At 39.7% G+C, this 19481-nt stretch overlaps 2 protein-coding genes across 2 annotated transcripts; both read left to right on the top strand.

Moving 5' to 3' along the window:
• The first annotated feature begins 3232 nt into the window (after positions 1 to 3232).
• Positions 3233 to 6922, top strand: LOC140926630 (microfibril-associated glycoprotein 4-like). Its single transcript, XM_073376350.1, has 3 exons — positions 3233 to 3561; positions 4393 to 4770; positions 6643 to 6922. Exons 1-3 carry the CDS (start codon positions 3300 to 3302, stop codon positions 6903 to 6905), a joined length of 903 nt encoding a protein of 300 aa, XP_073232451.1. The 5' UTR covers positions 3233 to 3299; the 3' UTR covers positions 6906 to 6922.
• A 6253-nt stretch (positions 6923 to 13175) lies between these two features.
• Positions 13176 to 17009, top strand: LOC140927750 (microfibril-associated glycoprotein 4-like). Its single transcript, XM_073377434.1, has 3 exons — positions 13176 to 13484; positions 13997 to 14374; positions 15170 to 17009. Exons 1-3 carry the CDS (start codon positions 13214 to 13216, stop codon positions 15433 to 15435), a joined length of 915 nt encoding a protein of 304 aa, XP_073233535.1. The 5' UTR covers positions 13176 to 13213; the 3' UTR covers positions 15436 to 17009.
• The last annotated feature ends 2472 nt before the right edge of the window (positions 17010 to 19481 follow it).

The raw sequence follows: 19481 nt of genomic DNA, 5'->3' as shown, positions 1-19481 counted from the left end.
TAGCTAGAAATGAAATAATCGAAGTGTCTCCGCTTGTAATACTTCATCAATGGAATATTTTTTCTTTAGGTACTGCCGGTGACTCGCTTTCATATCATCGTGGCATGGCTTTTACCACCAAAGATTGTGACAACGACCCTAACTCCAGCAACTGTGCCATAATGTACAAGGGAGCCTGGTGGTTTAAAAGCTGCCACTTTTCACACTTGAATGGTCTCTATCTCCACGGGCAACACTCTAACGAATGGCAAGGCGTCAACTGGTATTATTGGAAGGGCAACAATTACTCTGCCAAACGAGCTGAGCTGAAAATCAAACCAGTTGATACCTAGAGCTAACACTTAATCGTTCAATTTTCTGCTGTGATATAATCGATACGATGTACGCATATTTCTTCAGTTAATTTTCCCTTGCATGAACATATTTTGTACTTCGCCCGCCCCATAACTTCTCTAATGGTCGTTCTATAATAACCACTAAAATTATTATACATTCAAAAGATTTTTCCGTTTCTGATTGGCGAAAATCCCACGCATAATTCATCACAATCAGCTATTGTCGACCAAATATGCAAGAATTTTGCGATATGTGAAAATAAGGTCAAATGATTATGCCAGATTATTGAACCGTTAACCGAGAAGAAGTTTGTTTGGTTTGTTTGGAAATGGGGCAACTTTTCACTCGTTTCAAGGGTAAGAAAAACGCGAACTATTGTCTAACAACATAGCAAGAACAGCAAGAAGACAACTCGACGGACGACATCTGCTATTTGGAGTATATTCGCAGACCTGAATAATCCTTTATCTCCTAAACTTAATTGCCGATAAACATACACTATCGTAGATGAACTTAATATCGACGGAGGCAAGCATGTCTTAGCTTGTTTCTAAACTAGGAAAGCTTAGAAATAATTATGAATGAATAATACAACAATTTTTGACTCGGTTTTCGAATCGCCTGAAGAATTATGGAAATCTCGGAGGGTGTTATTTGCCAAGGCGGTATTCCTCGATCTCTATAATTCTTCAGATGATACTCACCCTCATTCAATAATTGTTAATTATATGGCAATGATGCTTTTATTAACTGAATTCTCAAGGCAAAAAAGCCCTTTGCAGCTAATCATTCACTGAGATGAATTTAAGGCAAAAAGACTTACATCATAAAATGGCCATTCCTTTCCTTACCTTCCAGTATGGCGTTTTTGTAACACTGGAATGATTAGCTGCAAAGGGCCTAAAGGAACACTCTGATTGGCTGTATAACGTTCAGGATCGTCGGTACGGACCGTGTCATTTCGCATGTTTTTATAGTTCTCCCTGGAAAATTGAAACCTAAAAACACAAATGACGTTTTGATTACAGGGAATATATTGCAATAATACCTTCAAAATCGGACTCAAAAACGGGAAGCAAGAATGGAGGGAGGTAGACGCTTTCCGTTATTTCAGGAGCCGAAACCAGGCGATCTTAGAAAAACGTCTGATCTGATATTTTTCAGTGAGCCCAGGCTATACTACAGTAGAATCCCTGTAACTCGAACTCCCCCACTAACTCGTACTTAAGTCCTACTTCCCATGATTTCAGCGGTGGATCCAGACCTTCAGATAAAGCGAGGGCCCGGTCATCCAGACCGTGACATAAGAGGGGGGGGGGAGGGGGGAGGCGGTTTAAAAAAAAAATTTTCTTCGGCCCTTCGGGCATCAGTTTGGTCTAAAAATACGGGGGGCCCAGGCCCCCCTGGCCCCTCCCCTGGATCTGCCACTGGATTTGAACCCCCTTTTCAGTCATTTTTACATGGATTTGTTCTCAGTTACCTATATGATAAAAACCCAACTGTTATCTGTAAACAGTTACGTACATCTAGGGGATCTTCCTGGAAAAAATTCAAGAGAGCTTGCTGAGATCCCTGACCAGTATAATTTAATTTAAATGTAAAGCAGAGTTATGACTTGTTACTCTAAGTGTTATGGTAAATCAAAATTGATACCATAAAGTTCCCTTTAATCTGATTACTCGAAATCCCCGCTAACTCAAACTTAACTTCGTTTTCCGTCAATCAAACAAAGTTTACCCCGATAACCCGAATTCTGGAGTTTGAACTTACCACGGACTGATGCAATCCCATTAGCTCCTTTTCGGTCATCTAATCGGTAAAAACAGTGAGAAGGCCGTTCTTTCTTGATTGACTAAAGATGAGGTAGAATGTTCTTCTTCGGGTGGACGAACGTAACAGATTCCGGTAGTGGATTTTTGGTATTTTTGCAAGCCGACCAATTAAAAACAAAGAGAACAATGCAACCGTTGATAACTTTAACACCGTCTGAACTTACCTGACCTCTCAAGAAAAAGCCCTCAAATTTATGAGTATTATTGGTCCGTTTGCAAGAAACCTTGTTTTTAAAAAGCGTTGTGATTGGATAATCTTTTTCCAAGAACCACTATTCGGGTAGTTGCAGTGTTATTACCATGAAAGAATGAATTGAATTCTGCTTTTGTGTTGTTTTAACATTCAGTTATATGATGACACCATTTTGAAGATGTCCTATTATTCCTTAGACCGGCGATCAAGAATCCTTGCAGTTTTTTTCATTCACCTTTTGAATTGCAAACTTTTATTCTACATTTCAGCCTAAAATATAGATAGGAAACATTCTGAACACTATATTTTGAATTTAAACAAGAGAGAGAAGAGCCATCCTCGGAGACCCAGGGGCAGTTAGTCGGGTCGATAAAATCTTCGTGGTGATTCGTCTCGATCTTACAGTAAGCCTTCACCACGAACATTTTATCGACCCGACTAACTGCCGCTGGGTCTCCGAGGATGGAGAAGAGCTTGATTTGAAGGTTAAAGTCGTAAAAGCCGATCAAATTCAACCTCGTCCCTAGGGTCTTCTCATTTTCAAGATCCTGGAGACGAGGTTGGTGTCCCAGGGTCTAAGCTTTCCTTTCGCCGTTACGTTGACATGGGCATCCCCGCGTTTTGGCCATCTCCATTCCTACGGGCACCCCCTTCTCATATTACCTTAGCGATTTGGATTAGGGTCAGGGTCAGGGTTATAGGGGATGCCCATATCACTTGGGTTTTGGATATGGGTATGCCCAAAATGCGGGGATGCCCACATCACAGTAACACCGCCGCCATATTGGAAAACGAGAAGACCCGGGGGACGAGGTTCGAGCAAATTTCACATGCAGCATACCCAGCATGCACCTCTGCGAAAACCGTATTTACTAATAAAGCGAGAAATTCCTCGTTTGCTCAAATCTGAGCATCTAGGGAAAAACAACAAGTTGAACATGGCTTACTGCCGTTTACTTTTGAGTCTGCTGTTTCTGACGCATTTGTTAAGCGTCACCAAGTCAAGCGTGATACCAAACAACTCGGCAGTCCGGCGCCCTAACGCTGATTCCAAGTGTCCTGTATATAACACCTACTACAACAGTCATTTCAACACAGGATTGACCGACAAGAAAGTGGAAGCACTTCTCCATCGAGTACTGAAAGAATTAAGCGAAATGAGAGATGAGATCAGGTCTTCAAAAGGAAACAAAACGGCTGGTAAGTATCCAAAGTATACAGCGCTTAAATCCGCCAATAATCCGAAAAATAGTATCTCCAAAAGATTTAGAAAAGTTGCTTCATTTGTTTGACTTAATTCTTCCACGGCATAGTAAATGAATAAGTATAAAAGAGTGCTTTTGATTGGAAAGACTGTGCTTATACGAAGATGAGTTATACAGATTTCCGAGTCGTGCAGTCCCGAATACCGAAGAAAACAAAAAGTCACGTTTTACTTTTAGTTATAAGAAACAACCTTGACCTTCGTGTCAGATAGCAGGGGATTAACATTTCAATGAAGCCTTTAAATCCGGAGGTGCAAACAAACTCCCCGTCCGCTTAAATTCGTATAATGCGCATCGTTACTGCGCAAATAAAGGGTACATAAGAGGCTCTCTCTCCTTCTCAGAGGTTCCCACTGGGTACAGTGGCGGATCCAGGGGAGGGGCCCGGGGGACCCAGCGTCCCTTTATTTTTAGAGCACTGACTGAGGCCCGAAGGGCTGAAAACATTTTTGGAGGCCGCCCACCCCACCTTATCTAAGGGTCTGGATGACCGCCGCCCCCCCTCCCTCCCCCCCCCCCCCCCCCCATTATCCCAACGTCTGGATCCGGTACTGGGGTATTTATATGAAAATAGAAATAATGAAAAAATAATAGTAAGCGCACGGTGCATTTTCATTCTTTTTCTCTTCAACCTCCCAACGACAGTTGAGAAAACTCTAGGGAGGAGAGGGATAGGAGGGAAACAACCCAAAAGGGACAAAACGTGAAACTATATCGAAAAATAGTGGCTGAAAAAACTATGCAAATATTTATCATATCTTTCAAGTTTACAAGAATTGTGCCGAACTCTACAAAGCTGGTAAACAGAAAAGCGGTGTCTATTCCATCGACCCCGACAACACAGGTGCCTTCGATGTGTACTGTGACCAAACGACAGACGATGGGGGGTGGGTAGTGTTCCAAAAGAGACTGGACGGCTCGGTTGATTTCTACCGCGGCTGGGAAGACTACAAACGAGGCTTTGGAAATCTGAATGGTGAGTTTTGGCTCGGACTGGACAAGATCCATCGCCTGACAAAAGAACGAAGCAGGCTTCATGTGGATCTCGAAGACACAACTGGAAAAACAGCTTATGCTGAATACGACTTTTTTGGTGTTGCAAGTGAGAGAAGTAAATACAAGTTGAGTCTGGGAACATATTCGGGTAAATTGTGCTTTTTTTCTGTTTTAGCTACTTTTAAGTCAATCAGCACTTTTTATTGCAACATCCATTCACTTCATTACCAACTTTCAAAACACAAACAAACAAGCAAGCAAAAAAGAAAGCAAAATCCGCTTTAAAGGGACACAGTCAGCTGAAGCACATGCGCATATCATACCATTTCTTAGCTGATTTGCATATCACAAGACCGGCATGCGCGTGAAACAGAAAGTGAAAAGCACATCCGGAATACTCTAAACAAAACTTGTAGAGCTGAACTAGTAACAAGCCGAAATCGTGATTATAGACTCTATTCCATACCAGAGCACTCATTTTTTTATATACTATTGGGAATTCAGCGATAGATTTGTCCAGGGAAAGCCAAACATCGACGAATGCTTTTGAATTCGATCTTCAGAGGTGAGAAATGATACGGAGTCTGCATGAATCATTGTCGAAGGTTCAAGGTCGTGAAAGCTTGATTTTCCAAACATATGTAACCTTTTTCATCAGTTTTCGAAATATATATATAACGATTATTTGCACTCCAATGTTATTGACTCATTTTTTTATTTTTGGTAAACGAAGGCGATTTCTCCCGCCTGGCACCTACGCGTTTCTCATCCCTTCCGTTCATATTCCTTTGGATACTGTTTTTAACCAAATATGATAAAATAATGTCATAGGATCAGTAAAAGTTTGCTCAAAAAGAGGTTTTCTGTAAAAGATCGAGGATCGAATAAAACACTAGGCAAGACTGAAGCAGATTTCTAGATGTATCCGACGAGTACATTTGATTTCGGGCTTTCAAACAGACAAAAGTAGTGTCCAGGTCAGCGCGGTCCTATAGGTGACTGTGTCCCTTTAAAAAGTTTCAAAGTTCATTTCTACGATGCCATGCGGCCTGAAACAACAAATTAATTCAAGTTGCTGAAACATTGTCACTTGAGTTGGGGTGAAGAATTCGCCTTTCTCATACACATTATTCATTTCAAGTTTTAAGTCTTAAGTTTGTTTGCCGGAACTAAATACTTAGATATGAAAAGCCAATTTCGAGGAAGCCCAAATAAGGAACTAATCGAATGTATGCCAAATTCGACCATCACTTATTTGAAGTCGAGTTCAACATATTGTCAGCGTTTTGCCGTTTTTGTTTGTTTGTTGTTGTTGTTTTTTGTTTTTTCTAATATGTATGTAAACATTCCAGCAGCTAACCTAGCTAATAAATCACCTGGCAAGTTTCACTTACAACCTGGGACAACCATACAACCTAGCTTCCTGTTGAGGAGAGAATTGTTTTTAAAATAAATTTAATAACTTTTAAAACATTGAATGGCTCCGGTCCCCGATATCTTGAAGATATTTTAAAATTTTACCATCAAGCAAGGACATGACGGACATCAAGGGATCATTTACGCCTTGAAGAACCAAATTTTAACATGAAAACTTATGGCCAGCGAGCGTTTTCCGTTGCTGCCCTTTGAAAGCTCCCCTTTGAAATTCGAGCTTTTTCTGATGTTAATCTTTTTTAATCTAAGTTGAAAACGTTTCTTTTTAAAAAGGTGTATGACATTTAGTTTCGTCATATTTGTTTTTGTTTTTGTTTTTGATTTTGTTTTTTTTTGTTTTTTGTTTTTGTTTTTTTCTTTCCTTTTAAGATGTGTACGGTAGGGTTATATGTAAGCTTGTGCTTAATGATATTCTTATGTCCTTTTTTACATTGTAAAACGTTTAGAACAGCGATGTATAAGCGCTATATAAATTCCATTATTATTATTATTATTGGGAATTTGGGAACTACCCCCCGCCCCCTTCCCCCACTGGCTGTAACGACGGGCATGCAGTAACTTCTAATCCTTCTTGGTTTTGCCTAAGGAACTGCAGGTGACTCGCTCTCATTTCATCGTGGAATGGCGTTCTCCACCAAAGATCGTGACAACGACCTTAGTTCCAGCAGCTGTGCCATACGCTGCAAGGGAGCTTGGTGGTATCAATCCTGTCTTGATTCAAATTTAAACGGCCTCTATCGTCACGGGACACACTCTACGTCATGGGAGGGTGTCAACTGGAATAAGTGGAAAGGCAATACCTACTCCGCTAAACGAGCTGAAATGAAAATCAAACCAGCAAACACATAGAGCTAACTTGCTTTTGAGCTCTTACGCTTAAACTGGTCAAGAGATGGCTCTTGATTTGATTTAATCGATATAATACAACGAAGCACATGATAAGTAGCTCAGCGAAGGGGTAAATTTTGATCACATTACTTAGTAAGTATTATTATTCATTCAAAATATTTCCCCGATTCTGATTTGCTAAAAGCAAACGTTTAATTCACCTTAACCAGTTACTGATGACAAGCTCTGTCAACTTCGGCTATCAGTAAACAAGTTTCCAAATGCTGCATAAATTTTCCGCATAAACTCACCTGTCAAATTTTGACCAATCAGAGCATACTATGTATAGATTTAGCCGGCGCTAAAACGAAGCTTTCGTTAGTCTAATATCTTAGTTTACACAAATAAAATATAAAATCGTGTAATGTTCAGCGGCGACTCCAACGACAACAGCCAAAAATTCAGTAGGTCCACTTTGAACGTGCAGCACACTTTTGTAGTACATTTCATTGCTGTTGTTTTTCCGCACGACTACGGACGTACGGGCGTACTCCGCACGGACGATTTTCTCAGGGCCAAAATTTCTTGGGTGCATAGTTTACCAAATTGTCTTACTCATGGTGCTCCGCTGCGCGCTCTTCGCGATCGCGAGAGCTCCGCTATCAACTGGTGCAGCGTCAGGAACCCATAACACGGGTGAGGAACTACCATACTAGACTCATATCTTTCACAGTCTATTGTTAACAATTATTTTAGAGTACCTTTTTCCCTCAAAATTGGAATCTTCCTTCCGTACCCCAAAACTACTATTTTTGGACTGCACCTTCTTTTACCAGTTTGTGAACGTTTCCAGAAAGTTTAGTGGTCGCCCCAGTCTTCCAGCTATCAGATATCACCGTATTCGAAGGAAAACATCTCATTCAGCATGTATGACTGGGTAAGTGTAGCCTGAGTATCAGGCCTTCCTAAGGGGATAGGGGAGAGGAGATTATAGATGGGGGAGGGGGGAGTGGGAGAAGAGAAAGGAAGACCGCTTCAGCTCTCTCCCTTTTTCGTTTCCATCTTTCCCCTTTTCCCCAGAAACGCCTGATACTCAGGCTAGGGTAAGTGTGACATTTCAGGTTGGCGTACATGGTACAATGACTACACGTGAGAAGAAAACTGAACAATTAATGGTCAACATTTATTAATTTAACAATCACCACACCCTCTTCAGGCTCTAAATGCGCATATCCTTGAATTACTCGACCGTTGACCTTATGAAACGCCTACTTGAATAGGCCTTTTCCGAGTTCCACAAACCCTCACTTTGAACTAAACGAGGCTTGGTGCAAAACATTTCTTGTGATAATGAGTTTGATCTGCGTGAGAATAAAAAATCATTTTCCGTCCGAATGGCTTCACACTTAGCCTCGCTTTGAAACAGAAGCTTTGGGCAACTCAAAAAATAGCTTATTCTAGTTGTTGGAGAAAGGATGTTCTATTATAAACTAAGTTATTCCTTTTTCACTTAAATAGTTCTGCAGGTACTGTAATACTGGTATCCTGGAATTGGCCTCATATGAATGGGAACCTTATGGAACGAAAAACTCCTAACAGTTTTCCGCAGATGCTGTATTTTGTTTTGTTATGAAAAGGGACAGGGGAACAGTAAGAGATATTTAATTTCGCGCATGCACATTAAGTTCTTACAGCGCTAACCGTGTTCGCTCACGGTAGCCATAGATTGCTTATTACTCAGTTTCTTTCAATTAAGGGTTGGGTAAGAACAGCCCTTCAGATAGGAGATAGTCTGTCAGCACTTTTAATGTACTTTATAACATAACAAAACTAAATCGCGCGCTCTGATTGGTCAGTCAGCCACTACCATTTTCCCGTGGGTGCACGCTAAGAAACTGAGCTAGCGCGGTAAAATTTAGGCAAATTCAACAAATCTCCTCTCCTGACGGTAAAATACACCGATGAAATGTACAGATGAAAAGTGGAAGTTGAAGAACATACTAAGCTGTCGTTTTGAAGGAAAAAAGACGAAAGATCAAGCGACAAATTAGCCCTGGATGAATGAATCACTGTTTTCCTCGCGGCTAGAATCTGCTGAAGGAAAATCGAGCGAGCGAAGATCTAAGGTACACTTTGTGTGTTTTTTATAGAAGAGAAAGTCCGTTTGGAAAGGAAAATTATCAATTAGCATTGTGTTATTGACTTTTTGGTCAAGCTGATGCTAAATTCAAGCAAATATTTTAGGAAACACGCTCAAATTCGAGACAGCTTTGTTGTGAAGTTTTCATCGCATCGATTAAAAATTTTAGTTGAGTTTAAACGGGCACATAACGCTGGAATAAGCGAATTTCATTTGAGTACAGAAACATTTGGGTTTTCAAATAAATTTTTCAAAAAATAAATTCTGTGTGTATTATTTTGTTCCTCATGTTCATTCAACAGTCGTTCGGAGAACGGTCGAAAAACAACAGCTTCAGCGCCGGCTGTGTGTCGGCGAATTTCAGTTTCAACTTTCACTTTCATAGCTGGATTTCCCCAGACAGATTTCGATACAAAGCTAGTTAATTTCTTTTTAAAATTAGTGTTACCTGTTATTCTAAAGGAATTACAGTCAAATTTTCTCATTTCTACTTTGCGTTTATTTCAAAAATTGTCACATAAATAAGTTTGATAATTATTTCATTTATTTAGTTTTAGCTTATTTTTTAGAGTCCTTTTAGTTGGTGTTTATAGTTGCAACTATAGTTTTCCCTCAAAGTTTTTACCCTAATATTAAGAGCAAGTAGACAGATGCCATTCAGAATAACAACGAAAAACGTTTTGCAATTTACCTGAGGACGGAGAACGGTTGATTCAGCGAAAGAAAAACTCAAAGGCCAGTTTTTGAAAAACATAGAACATGATTTGTTTACGCGCGGGCAGATGTCACCATACATGAACTCGGACCGATGACTCAACCGAAGGCAAATGGAAAATAATGTTTTTCTCTTTTGATTATGTTATAAAAGAAATGGTAAACGTTGCAGCTGTGCAACCATGGAGTTATGGATGCACTTGGGAGGTTTGCTAAGCACTCAAGAAGCTAGAGTCGCACTCGGCTATCGCCTCGTGCGACTCTTACGCTTCTTTCGTGCTTAGCAACCTCCCGCGTGCTTCCATAACTCCATGGTTGCACGCTGCACGTTTACCATTTCTTAATTTTATGTGTCCAACCTTTACAAATGTGTTAGCAAAATAAGGTTAAATTTGACCACGAGCATACAATGCAGCACGTTATATGACCAAGATTGTCTCCAAACTTGCAAATGAAAAACTATAGAAGGCTCTGGGCCTTTTTTGATGAAGTTAGGGGAAATTGGCGTAGGATTTCGAAGTTATTTCAGTTTAAATTGTAAAAGTAAGGTTTTAATGCGACATCCTAAGCGATTGTTGTAGAAGGCCTAAATGTAATAACATTTTGACCTGAAATGTAAAATAAACTCTTAAGAGTGATAATATCAGGCCCTAAATGTTTAAGTTTCATTACTGACGTAAGTAACACGTCATTAAAGGCGGCGCTGTGTCATATGGCTGTCTGCTTCATTATGATAATTATCGTACCTACTCAAATAAGCACCGCCCCCGATTATGCGTCTCCCTCAAAAAGGACCGCATTTGGGAGAAAAACGTTTATAAGCGCCGCCCCCGAATAAGCTCTGCGGCCTTTTTAAATATAATCTAAAAGAAGACATTAATTCTTACGTTAATACTGAAAGCAATAATACAGGGGCACCCAAGGAAAATATAGTTCAAAATCACTTAAATATAGCATTGTTAAAAGTATTTCGGTATTTAAACAGTAGATATAGGCATATTTTTATCCCCTAAAAATTTTTTATCTGTTCGGCTTTCCTAGCTGAAAGTCTAGTGATCTGAAAATTATAGGGATCAAAACTTACCTTTTCGAACATTTCAGCCAGAAAAAAGGCTTCCGAAAATTCTAGGTGACCTTTATAGGGTAAAAATCTGTTAAAAATGAGCAGTTATACCATTTTTTAGATGTTCGAATTTCCTAGGAGAGACAGGCAAGCAAGAAATTTTACAACATGTTCCGAAAATTCTAGATCTCAAATCGTCTTCCGAACAGCTTTTTTCCGAAAATTGACATTAGGTGCCCCTGATAACATAGCCTCACAGGCAAGTGTTTTTAGGGGAGCTCGTTTTTCATCCCTCCCCTATCAGTAGGCTACTGATAATACAGTCGAACCGCGCTTTACGCATATCCGCTTAATACTGACACTTCGTTATAGGGGACAGTTTTCTTTATTCCTGGGAAAATCTTATTTACTTATTTTCTCTAAATTCAACCCGCTTAATAAGTATACCCGTTAATGCGGACAACGGAAGTTGTTTCTTCCCCAATCAACAGATTCCCATAATGAAAAAGTCAACCTCGTTAATGCGGACACTTCTGATTATGCACTACTGTATGTACTGTATTAGACCTTTCCTTTGTGGGGGCAAAAAAACCTTCAGTTGACAGCTTGTCGATGTTCTCAGCGCTGCAGTATACCAAATAAGATGATTTGTAGATGTCAATTTCTGACCGTGTTCTGGCATCAAACGACTACGCAGACAACTCGCGGTCTTGATTAAGTTACGTAATATATAGATGAAAAATTAGTATAGACAATAAAAAATTCTGGCTTTAAAACGACTGAGAGCAGTGTTCTCCTGTTACTCTAGTCAAATGTTAGTTAATCTCCCGGTTTCCGAGTCAGGTTGAACAAGGAAAGGTGGCGGGGGAGGCAACCTCCTTTTCTTCATCATTATGGCCACCTCACTGATCGCAACTCTGAAAATGGATAACGGCACCTCTCACTTAGGATTTGACTTCTAGCTATTTCTTGATCTTATTGGTGGGATGGAGAGAAATGGGGTGCGAATAATCAATCTGCACACTAACTGGAACAGGCATGAACTCAGTTAGAATATGTGCTTAGCCACACCACACTAAAAGTCCTTTTCTTTCCTAACTTATTTCTCGTAACATTATACTGCAATGGTATGGCATGCATTTATTCTTTAATTTTTATTAACGATGCCGTATCAAGGAAACAAAACTCAATGGGAAATAAAGGCGCGGTCAATAATGTCCCTATAACCGAATTTACATTCTGTCCCCAAAATGGACGGACAAGTTGAACGAAGAAAAGAAGCAAAACAGAACTTGTTCTTACTAATCCCCTTATCTTAGTGTTTCAGTTATTAAGAGCCGTTGGGTAATAAAATAACAAACAGGACGAGAAATGTGATATTTGCCAAGTGTGCTTAAACACTTGAGAAGTTAAAACATTCATTGTAAACTCCACTACTTAATCTAGCTTAATCTATAACCTTTATCAGTATTTTGCAGGTCTTTCGTCCAGTCTAGTAGTTTCCATCAGTAGCTTATGGGGTAGATTTGATGATAACGGTCCTCTCTGCTTCTCCCGCCCTTAAGAAGATTCAGCTGGAGCCATTGATCTGTTCAGTCACAAACGAAGTAGGCCTTTTGCAACACAGCTAGGGTCACAGGGTACAACTGATAGTCACGCTGGCGAGAAAACAATGTAGTGAACCAAGGAGAGGATTGCATGCATCGTGTAAAAAACTATTTTTTTGTTCAAGGACTGACCACTGCACAGTTTGCTTACCAGAGTGGCTAAGTTTGTAGCATGCATATGACGGCTTGTTGATGACAGTTTGTTGATGATATGTACTGTAAATGAATACATTTTTACATTTTCAGTCTCTTTTAAAATAGTGACTGAAAACTTAATGAAATTCCATGTCATAACAAAACTTGTCAAGCCTTCAGCCACTTTATACTAAAATAAGTCGCCAGACAACTGACCACAGTGACCAGAACTAGGATGCTCCGGATTTTCTTTCTCGGGCAAGTTCCACTTCATTAGGATCATTGTTGAAAACAACTTTAAATGAGAAAGAAAGAAGGAAGTGAATTCTCTGTCAGTAGTTGTTGAAAAATGACGACATGTTGAAAATTTCCTATAACTTCGATATTGATGTAGGGGTGTAATTCAGTCTTATCTAATTAAAAACGATCGAGACTCTTAACCTCTGGGTTTTCCTTTCATCTTTTGCGCACATTATTTCTGAATTCCAACCTAAAAATAGGTATCAATTAGGAACACTATACATATTTTGTGATCTGATTCTTTATCATAGCGTGCACCTTGCCGGAAACCGCTGAAACACAGAGTGCACTGTGCAGTAATTAGTGACAAGGCGATAACTGAATTCATCGTCATTTAAGAGCTGATTTTCAAGAGAGAAAGAAGCTGATAATGGTGTACCACCGTTTACCTTCGTCTCTTCTGACTGTGATAGCTTTATTGAGCGTTACCAAGTCGAATGGAACACCAAGCAAATCGGCTGTGCGCAGGCCCGATGCGGATTCTAAATGTCACTCCTATAGCACGAAGTATAATTACTACTACAACAGCACTTTAAATACAGGGTCGAACAAGAAAATGGAAGCACTGCTTCATCGAGTTCTAGATGAGTTAAGAGAGGTAAGAGAGGAAATCAAGCTCATTAAAGGAAACAAAACGATCGGTAAGTACAAAATATATTATTTGAATTACTTGATGCTTATTTATATCTGCTAAACTTAAAACAAGAAAAACAGCTCATCTTTAAGTCTCCCAGTTTCATGTGCTTGTCATAATAGACTGTCATAATACCTTAGAGTTTAAGCATATCCTTTGAAAACCATGCCTGTAAGATGAAAACTGTGCTGTATACTACAAATAAAGAGTTCTAACCATGCACCTGCGAATCGATACGAATGCCGAGCAAAAGAGTCAAAAGAAGAAGTCGCGTCTTATCTCAAAACTAAGTAATAAGATACAATCTTGTCCTTCGTGTAAGTTATATTGGCGGCAGATTTTATCATTGCAATGGATCGGGGGTGACAAAACATCTCTCGTTCGCGGCGCTCAATCCTTATTCCGCACCTAAAGAATAAGAAGAGAACGGCGCAAAAGCCTGTGGTTCTCATGACTAAAAGAACAGTTGATGGCTTGTCTTGTAAAAAGTGATACAAATAATAATTTCATCCTTAGCAGTTTACAAGAACTGTGCTGAACTCTACAAAGCTGGTAAACGGAACAGCGGTGTCTATTCCATCGACCCCGACAACACAGGTGCCTTCGATGTTTATTGTGACCAAAAAACAGCCGGTGGGGGGTGGACAGTGTTCCAAAAGAGACTGGACGGCTCTGTTGATTTCTATCGCGGCTGGGAGGACTACAAACGAGGCTTTGGAAATCTGAATGGTGAGTTTTGGCTCGGACTGGACAAGATCCATCGCCTGACAAAGGAACGAAGCCGGCTTCGAGTGGATCTTGAAGACACAACTGGAAAAACAGCTTACGCTGAATACGACTTTTTTGGTGTTACAAGTGAGAGAAGCAAATACAAGTTGAGTCTTGGAACATATTCGGGTGAGTCGATTGTTACTTAAAGGCTAGCACCATATATACATTTAAGCGGAATTAAAATTTTCTTTCTAAAATAATAATAATAATACTAATACTAATAATAATAATAATAATAATAATAATGTTATTGTTATTATTATTATTATTATTATTAATATTAGTATTATTATTATTATTATTATTATTATTATAGATTTAAACTACCTCTACTTTATAACGGTCGAGAGGTCTTCCAAAATTTATAGCCTGAAAAAGAACAGCTCTTGATCAGGATTTGACCCATTCAGAAAATTTATGATAGCGAAAACATAGTTGGGGAATATATTAAGTAGAGGAGAAATTTCGTAATTTGTGACAAGGTGACATTATTCCCTTGAATCTTACATTTCTCTTCGCATCTTCTCTCACTTCTGTAACTTTACAGCTTATTGTTGAGATACTGTCTCCGGTTGTGACAAACGGCAGTAACAATGAGAGAGTCGTAATTCTCATTGTCTTGCTTCACTAAATATTAATGCATCAAGAATCTTCTGTTCTAGGAACTGCGAGTGACTCGCTTTCATATCATCGTGGAATGGCGTTGTTGTTGTTGTTTTTAACATTCCACAAGCTAATTTAGCTATAGCGAACGTGGAGCAGGAACGCGTGACGAACCCGTAAGAACGTCTGCTGGGGAGGCTAACTTAGCTAATAAAGTAAATCACAATGGCAAGTTTCACCTGCAACCTGAGAATTACAACCCCCGGTTGTAACCACGAGCCTGCAGTAACTTCTAACTCTTTTTGGTTTTTCCTTAAGGAACTGCCGGTGACTCGCTTTCAACTCATCGTGGAATGGCGTTCTCCACCAAAGATCGTGACAACGACCGTAGATCCGACGCAAGCTGTGCCATACTCTGCAAGGGAGCTTGGTGGTATTACTCCTGTGTTGATTCAAATTTAAACGGCCTCTATCGTCACGGGAAACACTCTACGTTATGGAAGGGTGTCAACTGGTATCAGTGGAAAGGCGACACCTACTCCGCTAAACGAGCTGAAATGAAAATCAAACCAGTAAACGCATAGAGCTAACTTGCTGTTGAGCTCTTCCGCTTAAATTGATCAAGAGATGGCTCTTGATTTGATTTAATCGATATAATACATGGACGCACATGATTAGTAGTTCAGCGAAGGGGGGAATTTTGATCACATTACTTAGTAAGTAATTAGAACACGATAAAACGTGAATAAATAGTAGGTAGGACTATCTATCTATTTCTGCCACATAAAACATAGATTTCGGCAAGACTAAAAGCAGAGCTCCTACTCAATACTAACATACTAACCATTTTAAGACACTGCAATGGAAATAAATACCTCTGATTAAAAATGTAAGGGAAATGGAAGGAGCCCATAACACGGGTGAGCAACTACCGTACTAGACTCATATATTTTACAGTCTGTTTTTAGCATTTATTTTAGATTACTTTTTCCTACGAAACTGGAATCTCCCCTCTGAACGCCAAAACTATACCATTTTTGGTCTGCACCTTTTTCTTATCAGTTTGTGGACATTTGCATAAAGTTTAGCGGTCGCCCCAATCTTCCAGCTATCAGATATCACTGTATTCGAAGGACAGTATCGCATTCAGCATGTATGACTGGGTAAGTGTGATATTTCAGGTTAGCGTACATGGCACAATGCCTAGACTTGAGAAGAAAACTGAACTTTTAATGGTCAAAATTTATTAAACTAACAATCACCACGCCCTCTTTAGGCTCGAAATGAGCATGTCCTTGAATTACTCAACCGTTGACCATATGAAACGCCTACTTGAAAAGGCAATTTCCGAGTTCCATAAACCCTCATTTTGAAAACGAGGCTAGGTGCAAAACATTTCTTTTGATAATGAGGTTCATCTGTGTGAGAAAAAAAAATCACTTTCCGTCCGAATACCCTTGCACTTAGCCTCGCTTTGAAACGGAGGCTTTGGGCAACTCGAAAATGGCCTATTCTAGTTGTTGGAGAAAGGATGTTTTATTATAAACTAAGTGATTCCTGTTTCACTGAAATAGTTCTGCAGGTACTATAATACTGTTATCCTTAAATTGGCCTCATATTTCTCCTCAGAACGGAATAGAAACCTTACGGAACGAAAAAAACTCCTAATAGTTTTCCGTAGATGCTATATTTTGTTTTGTTATGAAAAGTGACAGGGACACAGTAAGAGATATTTAATTTCGCGCATGTAGCAGTATAAAGTTCTTACAGTGCTAACCGTGTTCGCCCACGGTAGCTATAGATTGCTTATTACTTAGTTTCTTTCAGTTAAGGGTTGGGTATAATAGTAGCCTGCATTGCAGGCGTATTTTGGTTGGGCGAAACCTTGTTCGTGTTCGTAATGTTGTTGTAGCCGCCATCTTATGGCGCTTTCGCGAGCAAATTGCGCCCTCAAAGAAAACGCCTGCACTGCAGGCTAGTATAATAGGAATAGCCCTTCAGATAGGAGATAGTATGTTAACACTTTTATACTTGTTGTGTGTTAACTTTCACAAATGTGTTAGCAAAACATAAAGGTTAAATTTGACCACGAACATATGATTCAGCGCGTTATATGACCAAGATTGTCTCCAAACTTGCAAATAAAAAACTAAACGGCTCTGGGCCTTTTTTGCTGAAGTCAGGGAAAACTGGCGTAGGATTTCGAAGTTATTTCATTCTAAATTGTAAAAGTAAGGCTTTCATATATGCAACATCCTAAGCGATTGTTGAGAAGGCCTAAATATAATAACATTTTGACCTAAACGTAATAAAATCCTAAATGTAATACTGTATAGTCCGAAAATAAGCCCCGGGGCTTATATTTTCAAAGAACCTTTTTGAGGGGCTTATTTTTGGAAGGGCTTATATTCGGAGGGGCTTATCTACGGAGGGGAATTTGCGTTTAAAAGTCGATTGGGCTAGCCTTATGTTTGGAAGTAAATTTACCGTTTTTGCTTTGCTTTACTTTGTCTTTGAGGGCAATTTTCCAAGTACAAGCCCCCGAAGGGCTTATATTTGAAGGGGCGATTTAACGCAGGTTTTTTTTGGGGAGGGAGGGGGTATATTTGGAGGGGGTTATACATAGAGGAGCTTAGTTTCGGAATTTTAAGGTAACTGTTTGCCCTAAATGTAATAAACTCTTGAGAGTGATAATATTAAGCCCTAAATGTTTTAGCGTCATCTCTGACGTAAGTAACACGTCATTAAAGGCGGCTGTGTTACATGGCTGTCTGCTTCATCATGATAAAGTTGCCAATTATCGATTTACTCGAACAAGCGCCCACCGCTCTCGATTAAGCGCTGCTAACAAAAATGGGCGCCGTCCCCGAATAAGAGTCGCGGCCCTAATATAATCAAATAGGAAGACATTAATTCTTACGTTAATAGGGAAATTATAAAGCAATTATACTTCAGTCGAACTCCGCCTTACGGATACCCGCTTAATACTGACACTTCGTTATAGGAGACGGTTTTCTTTGTCCCTGGGAAAATCCCATTTAATTATTGTCTCTAAATTCCTCCCACTTAATATGGAGACCCGTTCGACGGACACTTGTTTCTTCCCCAATCAACAGATCACCATCATGAAAAAGTCAACCTCGCTATCGCGGACACTTCATTATGAACTAAGTACGGTAACAGACCTTTCCTTTGTGGAGGTAAAAAAACCTTAAGTTGACTGCATGTCGATGTTCTCAGCGCTACAGTACACCTAATAAGAAGATTTGTAGTCGTCAATTTCAGACTATTCTGGCATCAAACGAGTTTAGCCTGTGAACAGGCCTTTAGTGGAGCGGGATGGGGAGAGGGAAAAGCGAAAAGGCTCTCTCCCCCCTCCCCCTTTCCCTTCCCTTTCCTCGCTATTTTTCCCCAAACAGAGAGCCTGTTCACAGGCTAAACGAGTTCTGCAGACAACGCATGGTCTTGATTAAGTTACGTCATATATAGATGAGTGATTTTTGAGCCTTTCGTGGGTTTAGTCCGGGGAATGACGGTTTTGTGAAGGTTAGATATGTTTAACTCAACGATAAGTAACGTTCAGGTCATGTTTTATTTCTTTACTTATGTTCGTCAACCGGAAGTGGAATTTTCGGGAGGCTGAGTGCTGTACAGTACCGGAAATGATCCCCAACCGCAAATGATCCCGAGACCGCAAATGATCCCCAAAATGGACCGCAAATGATCCTCGACCGCGAGTGATCCCTAAAGTCGACCGCAAATGATCCCGTGAAAACTTGAGGAATGGAATGGATTTTATGGGACTGATTACAAAAAAGGACTGATAATAAAAAAGAAACCTTTTTCTCTCGCCTTTTAAAGAATTTAAAGAAAAAGGGAAGGAGGACGCTACATCTCAGGTCAATTTATACAAGGCGAAAAAAAAGTGGAATAAATCTGAAAAGGTGTGGTATTGATTTTTCTCTGAAGTGTTAATTTTACGTGATAAACAGCAAGACATTTGTTCGTAAATTAAGTGCCCGATAGGAAACAAGACATGATTTAACATAAACAAAAGTGAAAATGTCCCCGAACTTATCAATGTCCACAGGTTTCGGTTTATTTCGAAATAGCAACTTTCTTACATCTCATGAACGTGTTGTGAATAGTTATATTAGCGTTTTTATGTATATTCATTTGTTGTGCTTTGCTGAAGACAGTTACCAGGAATCTAAACCTGGTAATGAGAAACGCCAGGTAAGCGGTAGTTATTGCGTGACAAAACATCGTAGGAAACCGTCACATTCACGGAAAATCGCTTATGATCATTCGGATCCAGGAGGCACTTTGGCGAAAATTAAACAACTTAAAACCCTTATTTAGCGGCAATGAAGGGCACTGCATTTCAAAAGAGGTCAAAGGAAATGCTCTTGCATCAAAGGGCAAATCATGCCGACCAGAAACAACAATAACCGCAGAAAATGCGTGTCATGATCTCTCAGTATGAAATAAGCGGCAAAAATCACATTTGCTCAGTCAAAACGTTTTCTTCAGAGGTATAATCCACCCGCCACACCCGGAAAAAAGTCATTGGAATAAGCAGCATTTTAGCATGAGGTAAAAGTCGTGTGTTGCCTACCGACTTCGTTTT

The sequence above is a fragment of the Porites lutea genome, chromosome 2, assembly GCF_958299795.1.
Source record: "Porites lutea chromosome 2, jaPorLute2.1, whole genome shotgun sequence".
Classification (NCBI taxonomy): Eukaryota; Metazoa; Cnidaria; class Anthozoa; order Scleractinia; family Poritidae; genus Porites; species Porites lutea.
This window is presented reverse-complemented; position numbering and strand designations above follow the sequence as displayed.